At 38.5% G+C, this 9108-nt stretch overlaps 1 protein-coding gene across 1 annotated transcript in view; it reads left to right on the plus strand.

Moving 5' to 3' along the window:
- si:dkey-43p13.5 (paired mesoderm homeobox protein 1) overlaps window positions 1–9108 on the plus strand; it is a 14716-nt gene that overhangs the window by 2110 nt on the left and 3498 nt on the right. The window contains exon 2 of the mRNA XM_043711847.1: window positions 8633–8790. Within this exon, the coding sequence (XP_043567782.1) occupies window positions 8633–8790 (158 nt within the window). The remainder of the gene's footprint in view (window positions 1–8632; window positions 8791–9108) is intronic.

The raw sequence follows: 9108 nt of genomic DNA on the forward strand, positions 1-9108 counted from the left end.
GGGGAGGGGAAGGAGTGAGGGGAGAGGGAGGGAGCAGGATGTGAGAGGAGATGGGATTAGAAGGGGAGATGGGGGAGGGAGGGATAGGAATGAGAGGGGAGGGACGGGTAGGGGAGGGGAAGTAGTGAGAAGAGAGTGAATTGTGAGTGAGAGGAAAAGGGAGAGTCGAAGGTCCGAGCAGAGGAAGAGGGGTAAGTAAAGACTCGGTAAGAGATGGGCGATTCAATAAAACTGAAACAAGGATCAGAAAACCACAAGGCGAGTTTGGTGGGATTCAGAAAGATGTTTTCATGTAAAAATGTGGGGGGTTTTGTACGAGACCCTGAACGTGTTACTTTATCTGTTTACGAAATACAACCCCAGTTTGTATGTGTATTTAGGAACATACTTGGAGAAACTTGCAAGTTTTATCCTCTGTAGCGGAGTTAACTGACTGATCCTGCTCAGTGTTTCATTACTTGGCCAGTTGGGCGATACAGTTAATCGTCTTCTATGGCATCACCTATGTTCTATACTAACAAACACCGATCAGATCATCTCGTGCTCGAACCCATTAGAAGAAAGTTTTGAATGAAGATAGTAACATGTATCGAGGACCCTGCTACAATCGCTGGGAGAAATCAATCAATTAAATTCAACTTCTGATTAACTTGTCAATACATGAAATCTGCAAAAGTTACATCGATGCAATTGCTTCATGCATTCCCGTCTGACCCTGGTTAATTTATATTTATTTATTTGTCTACCATATGTTTTCCGTGTTATTTCTTGTTCTATATTTGTTTTACATTCGAGTTTTTATTCCCCAATGATAATCTTTCTTCAACTTAATTCACTCCAATGCAGATTTGTTTTTTTATTTATCAGTCTGCATGATTTATCTTGGATTTTGCTTTTGCTGTTTTAAGTTTGATTTCTTCCCTGCGCCTTTTATTTGCTTCAGAATTGATTGCTGTATGATGTGTTTGATCTATTTTAGATTTTATTTCTTATCTGCCTGTTTCATGTTTTGGCGTCCGTGAATAGTTGTTTCACCAATTTTAGAATTCATTTATTGCTCTACATCTGACTTGTTCTGCATCTTTATTTATTTCTTGCTGAATGTATTTCTCAGTGTATTGTTTTATATGTTTATGAAATCATTTATTGCTTAGAGTGGTTTATCCTTTTTTATGTTATTGTTTTGTGATTTCTGGACTTTTCATATTTCATTGTTAATTCTACCTGATTTATTTGTGTGAGATTTCATTCCATTATTTTGTGTGCTTATCTGATATCTCACTTCTTCAGTTTCTTTGCTATTTCATTACTTTATGTTTCATTCGTTGCCATTTCTGTTGCCCAGAATGTCACTTACACTGTTTGTTTTATCTTTTTTGTATTTTCATAGTTGTGTTTATTAATCTCTGTATATTATACCTTACACTGTACATTTTAGCCATGTTATATTTATTATCTTCCCTGTGGATTGTACCTGTCCTCAAAATCACTGATTATTCCCCAGGTATTAACCGTTATATATTTTTATTGTTGCACCACTCTAATGGGGGTAAAATTCATCTTAAGAGGCAGCTCAGTTGGTGGGTGATAGGGAATTCCTCTTTACATCCTGCCTCATTTTCTTTTCCACTGACTTCAATAGAAAATAAAATTATATGGCTGTAAATGGGGCTACCCATTCAATATACACATGCTGTGCTACCTCTCATGATGGATTTCACGTCCAATGTGTTTTATGTACTACTTGTTCTTTGCAAGTCAAACAGTTATAGAAGTCATTTCTTGTTGTGTGATTTATATATTTTCTATTTAATTTCATGTTCTGTTTTATATTCCATCTGCTTTACCTCAATTGTATTTTGCTTTTTCTTTAATGATTTGATCCAAATATTTTAGACATTCCCTATTTGCTTGATTTGCATTGTTTAATATTTGGCAATATGTTCTATGTTTGGTTTATTTCTTGCTCTGCTCATATCTGCAGTATATTTTATTTCCCACTCCATTCATTATCTATTATATATGGCTTTTACTCTGTTATTATCTACTATAAATTTTGTTTCTTTTTTCTATTTTAGTGCTGCATTTTATGCTAAATAATTTTATATGCAGTCTACTGCACTGAGTGTTTCATTTGTCATGTATTTCATTTTCAACAGTGAGCATGTTATAAGTCTGTGGTATTTCTTGCACTGTGTTGATATCTGGTTTAAATGTTGTTACACCTCACATTTCAGCTGTCTTGCATTTTGTTTGTTACTCTATTCATTTTGACTTCAGCAACTTGTAGTGCATGAATCCTGTTGTAACTGTTGATCGTATATTCTTTCCTCTATGTGTTTTATCTGTTGTGTGTGGGTTTTCTTCTTGCAGAGAATAATTAATCTATAGTATAGTTATTAGTTGTTCTATTCATCAGATCATTTGTCTTCTTATCCTGAGTTTAAGTGTTCCCTGCACAGAGTGTAATGTTTCTTCATCTGTTATTTTGTCTGTTTCCTGTTTTATTGGTTTTACATTTGACTTTATTCTCTGTTAGTTTCACCATTTTGTATGTTTGGTTTTGATCTTTGTGTTTTATTGAATTTATGCTCCTTGATTTCTGTAGTGTAGCTATTGTATATTTGATTTCTTGTCCTGTAAAGTTTATGTGTTGTGTTATACTCTAGTTTAGCTGTTAGCTATGTTTTATCAGTCACATTTTCCCTCTTGCTTTATGGTTTCTTTATTATTGAGGTTTGACCTCTGTGTTTCTTAGTCTGTAAACCACAAATCTCAAAAGCTAATAGACAAATTTCAACAAAACCTGATAGACAGGCTATGGCCCAAGGAAAAAGTGATTAGTTTTTGGCAAAGATGCAGGTCTGGATTCTGTGATTGTTGAAAATGAATGTGAGGTGCTATATTTTGGAAACACAAATCAGAGTAGGACTTATACACTTAACGGTAAGCTCCTGGGGAGTGTTGTTGAGCAAAGAGACCTTGAAGCACAGATTCATATTTCCTTGAAAGTAGCATCTTAGGTGTACAGGGTAGTGAAGAAGGTATCTGGTATGCTTTATTGATCAGCACATTGAGTATAGGAGTTGGGAGGTCATGTTGCAGCTGTACAGGACATTGGCCAACTGTTGGAATATTGAGTTCAGTTCTGGTCTCCTGCTGTAGGAAGGATGTTGTGAAACTTGAAAGGGTTCAGAAAAGATGTTGCCACAGTTGGAGGGTTTGAGCTATCGGGAGAGGCTGAATAGGCTGGAGCTAATTTCCCTGGAGCATTGGAGGCTGAGGGGTGACCTTATATGGGTTTATAAAATCGTGAGAGGCATGGATAGGGTGAATAGCCAAGGTCTTTTCCCCCGGGTGTAGGAGTCCAGAACTAGAGGGCATAGGTTCAGGGTGAGAGGGGAAAGATATAAAAGAGATCTAAGGGGCAATGTTTTCACTCAGAGGGTGGTACGTTTATGGAATTAGCTTCCAGAGGAAGTGGTGGAGGCTGGTACAATTACAATACTTAAAAGGCATCTGGACAGGAACAGGAATAGAAAGCATTTAGAGGGATATGGGTCAAATGCTGGCAAATGGAACTAGATTAATTTAGGATATTAGATTAGATTACTTACAGTGTGGAAACAGGCCTTTCGGCCCAACAAGTCCGCACCGACCCGCCGAAGCGCAACCCACCCATACCCCTACATTTACCCCTTACCTAACACTACGGGCAATTTAGCATGGCCAATTCACCTGACCTGCACATCTTTGGACTGTGGGAGGAAACCAGAGCATCCGGAGGAAACCCACGCAGACACGGGGAGAACGTGCAAACTCCACACAGTCAGTCGTCTGAGGTGGGAATTGAACCCGGGTCTCTGGTGCTGTGAGGCAGCAGTGCTAACCACTGTGCCACCGTGCCACCATCTGGTCAGTGTGGATGAGTTGGACCGAAGGGTCTGTTTCCATGCTGTACAGCTCTATGACTCTATGACTCTATGACTCTATTAGATTTGTTTACATTGAAATGGCCCCTAATCTGTCCAAGCTCCTGAATCTCATTTTTAGCAAGGCCCTAGTTCATCCATAATTCTCGTGTTGATTTGAATCCTGTGGGAACTATCCTGAACCTAATTGGTAAGTGTCTCCTGAAAGGTGTTGCCATCTAGGTCCTCAGAGGGAAGGCCTTGAATTCAAAGAAGCAAAATTCAATGTGCAAAACCTGTGGCAGATTCAAGTGCTGCAGTAAAATGGATTTATGGCAGCTTCCAGGAAACGTTGTGCACACATGCACAATAAACTTACAATGGTCAAGAACTTCAGAGTGAGAGAATGGATTCCTTTCTGGTTGATAAATATTTCAGGAATATCTGTTAGATTGCCATATGCAAACAGTCTATGATCCTCTCCAGTAAAGGCAAGAGTTTTGTATCTGGTTGGCCTTATCAGTGTCAGAATGCATTGATTGTGCAGCTTTGTTAAAAATGGCATCTATTATTTAGAAGACTGACTGGTGGATGATAAAGCGTGAGATCTTGCAAATATCCCTAGCAGATGCCTGAAAGGAATCAGGTGAAGAAATTCAGGACTTTGATAGTGACTGGCAATGTTTTTTACATTCTTCCATAATTTATAAGAACACTCTTGAAGTGCAGATCCTGTTTGCAAAATTAAAATGCGACAGCTAATTTTTGCACGCCAAGCTGACCCAAACAGAATATGATAATGGCCATACAAACTGTTTTGGGGATCTTGATTGAGGAAATAAAATTGTTCAGAAGACCAATGAGAACTCCTATGCCTTTCTTGGAAATAGTGCCATTGGATTTCCAACATTTTAAAAGGCAGAGAGGGCCTCAGTTTAGCACAAAGATGGCATCTTTGACAATGTAGAATTCCATTGGCATTGACTGGAACATATCAGCCTTGATTTTTGCACTCATCTTCTGGAGTGTGACTCAAACTCACAACTGCACACACAGCAGCAGGACTACCCACTGCAGCTTACCAGGCACCTTGCTACTTAACTAACTGCCACTAGAGTGGGATCCAACCTTTTCATGGAGGGCTACACTTCAATTTTTCTCTCATTCAGTGGGATGTGAATTGACTACAGAAAGATAAGGTTCGCTACAACAGTAAACATGAATTTCAGAACAAAAATGTTCCAAAACAAAAGTTAAAACCATAACCCATATTTCAGCTTTGATTATACTTGACGAACAGGCTTGACAGCCCGCTGCAGTAAAGAGTTTCACCGATTCACTACCATCTGAGAAAATAAATTCCTGCAATTTAATAATCTATCTTTGTTATATGCCCTCAATATCTCCCAATGTATATCTTACCATGTAGCTAATGTTATGGATCCTATAGACTATGCCACCAGTGCTTTCTTTCCCCCTTTTTTATTTCTTATCTCCAGTCATATGGATTCTATGTCTTCCAATCCAAGATCATTTCTTGCTATTGTACTTATTCAATCGTTTGCCAACAATATTACCCTTCCTTCCTGCCTGTTTTCTTGAAAATTATTTACATGCTCCTGAGTATTTAGCTTCCAGCTTTGATCTCCTTGAAACCAAATCTCCATATTGGCAATAAAATCATCCCATTAACCTGTATATGTACAAAGTTAATTAATTTATTTTGTTTCAAGTACTATGTGCATTCAAGTAGACAGACATTCATTTTCCCTTTTCATAATTTTTTCCTATTTTGACCCCAATTAGTGCTGTTTTTTTCCTTGTACTCTGTCCCTTTCAGTTCCAATCTGGACATTGTTATCCCAATAGTTGCTCTCCCTACAGCCCTAGTCATTCAATACTCTAGGACACTAGTCCCAGCACAGTTCAACTGAAGCCCATCCCACTGACATGGCTCGTTTCTACTCCAGTACTGGTGACAGTGCCCTTTAAACTGAAACTCATTGCACTCATGCCTTTTTGAGTGATGTATTTAGCTCCTTGACATTATTTACCCAATGTCAATTTGCCTGTGCCTCAGATAGTAATCCACAGATTATTTCTTTGGAGGTTCTGCTCCTAACCATCAAAAATCTTTTAGCAGAACCTCCTTTCTAGTCCTGTTGTTGGTATCAATGTCGATGGCAACAATTAGGTCTCTCCCTTCCCTCTCTAAGTTCTTCTCCAACACAGAGGTGACATTCTTAAACCTGGCACTGAGCAAGCAACTCAGCCTTTGGTACTCCTGTTCACGGCTCTATGCTTTTAATGATACTGTGCCCCACCACTGCTAAATTCCTATTTCATTCCTCTGCTCAAATGGTTCCTCATAATTAAATTGCCATGGGCAGTTTGCTCATCCTCATTGGAGAATTATTGGAAGTACCTCTGCAATTTTCATTCTTATTTCCTTCAGTATCCTTGCTACATCTTTGGTCCTGGTACCTTATCAACTTTTAAGTCCACGTGGACTTTCTGCTGTCTTATTCTTATCAATCATATATCCTTTCATGTATTGATTATTTCCACTTTCACCCTGACCTGGGTAGTGTCTTCTGCTTTGTTAATGATAAATAAATATGAAGTATTCATTTAATACCTCAGCTGTGACCCGTGCCTCTGTGTCAAATTATCTTTTTGGTCCCTAATCGACCCCACTTCTCCCTTTACTATATATTTTGCCGAGATTTTTATGTTAACTGTCAGTCTCTTTCCATATGTTCTCTTTGCTTCTTTTATTTGGCTTTCCACTTTACCTCTGTACATTCTATATTTAGCCTGGTTCTGTGTTATATTATCCACCTGACATCTGTTGCATTTTCTTCCTCAACATAGTTTCTATCTCTTTCATCATCTAGACAGTCTTGATTTGTTTGTTCTACCCTTCGATTTGATGGTAATTTACTTTGACTTTGTCCAAACTATCTCTCCTTTGAAGGCAGTCCATTGTTTAGGTACGGTTCTTCCTGATTACCTTTGGTTCCAACCTATGCAGGTCTGATCCACTGAAATTGGCTTTCCTGCAGTTAACTATTCTTTCCTTGTTCCTTTCTGAAGCCAATGTAAATCTTTTCATCAATCAATGTCTGTGAATTGTTCCCCAATGGACATTTGATCCACTTGGCCTATATACAAGAACTAGCAGCACCGTTTTCCTTGTTGGACTAGAAATATTCCTCTGTAGGACATTTTCCTAAGCACAATTTATGAATTCCCTTTATCGCATCAACATTTTGAAATTTAGCTCCCGTGTCTCCATATGCACTCTCTCCTTCCATCACTCCAAATCTTTTTATTTGTTCCCTGACTCTGTAGTTCAATGATTTGCTTGATTCTTCGAGTATTTTGTGAGCTTTATTTATAAATTTTAATCTCTCTGGTGATATTCTGTATTGTGTGTTTAATTTTTTAATGATTCCCATCTATTTAGCCTATTTATGTTTACTCTTTCTCTGTCCTTTTGGTTTATTGATGGAGCTGCATGTTTCAGCTGTCTTACATTTTATTTTTTATTTTGTGGTGTTATATGTAATTTCTTGTTCTAAGCATTCAATTTATTTTTTTACGCGAATTACCTGTTTTATATTTATTTTTTATTTCTGTGCATTTTATATTTAATTTCTTGGTCAGAATGTTTGATCAGTTTTATAATTTATTGATGTGTGTGTGTTTTAGCTGTTTTGATTTAATAATCATTCCTTGCAGTTTTTGTGTTTAATATTTTATTTCTTGCACGATGTTTGATCTATGTTATATTTTGCTTTTTGATTCGTACATTTTTAAAAAAATCTGTTTTACATGTTGTGTTGAGCTATGTGCAATTCAATTTTAGATTTTATCACTTATTTTTGGCCCTGCTGAGTTGATTGTGACTTTGTGATAATGTCAACCCACATGTCAACATTTCTCCCAATTTGTTGTACAATTAATTTCTCATTCTGGGAGTAATGTCTTCCTTTATATTCCACTCTCACTGTGCACTTCTTTAGAATTTTTATTTGGTTTATAAATTTTCTTGCTGTCTCAATTTAATTTAAAAAATAGTCATGATTGGACTCTCATTTCTTTTCATCTTCCATCGGCCTCTGACAAACAGTTCTTTCTAGCCATATCGGAAATTAAAGACAGTAAGTACCAAAAACTTTCATGTACTTAACCCCACACTCTGGGTTCCTCAACTGTTCCAGAATCTTCCATCGGCCTCCGAGAAGGGCACATGCCTGAAACGTTGATTCTCCTGCTCCTTGGATGCTGCCTGACCTGCTGTGCTTTTCCAGCAACACATTTTCAGCTCTGATCTCCAGCATCTACAGTCCTCACTTTCTCCTCTCATTTCTTCTCTATTACTTGCAACTGCATTTTAAATAAATTCAGTGACTTAGGGTGGAAAGGAATGTTATATTGTTAAAGATGCTGTGTTCAGCTGCAGATGTTAAACTGTCTGCTAATCCATCGGAATGTAAAACATACCCCCGATACCATCTGAAGGTGTCTTGCCCCGTTACCAAAGCTCAGGAAATACATTAGCTTCATTTTTAAGGCACTTTTGTGTATGCTGGGCTATTTGTGTAGGACAGTATTAACAATGGTGATATTTCAAATTTGTCATGGCAGTGGTTTGGGTCAGCCTGAGGGTATGTGCAGAAATGGTTTCCTTTTGTGATTTTCTTTTTGCCATGAAGATGAGTCGAAGCCGGTGAAACAGCGGCGAGCCCGAGCTAACTACAGCAGCTGGCAGCTGGAGGAGCTGGAGAGAGCATTCGAGACAACTCAGTATCCGGACATCTTCATGAGGGAGGCCCTGGCACTCAGGTTGGATCTCATCGAGGCCAGAGTCCAGGTACAGCTTGCAGAAGCATTTAAACCTGTGAGTGCAAGAATGAGAGTGCAGGAGCAAGGGTGGAAGCTTGCGAGGATTGGGGAGACCGGAATTCAAAAGAATAGATACATCAGAGAATGTGTGAACAAGCAATAGAGAATGACAGTGAGAGGGAGGGAGTGAGATAAAGGAGGGGAGAGGAGTAAAGGAGAGTGCAGGAGAGGAGGAAGGAGTGGAGGGGGAGGAGGTGCATGCAAGGATAGGTGAACTTAGATAGGAAGGGGAAATGGAGGGAGCACGGCAGGGAGGAGCTTGGAATAGAGGGGAAGGAGTGTGGGT

The sequence above is a fragment of the Chiloscyllium plagiosum genome, chromosome 21 (genome assembly GCF_004010195.1).
Source record: "Chiloscyllium plagiosum isolate BGI_BamShark_2017 chromosome 21, ASM401019v2, whole genome shotgun sequence".
Classification (NCBI taxonomy): domain Eukaryota; kingdom Metazoa; phylum Chordata; class Chondrichthyes; order Orectolobiformes; family Hemiscylliidae; genus Chiloscyllium; species Chiloscyllium plagiosum.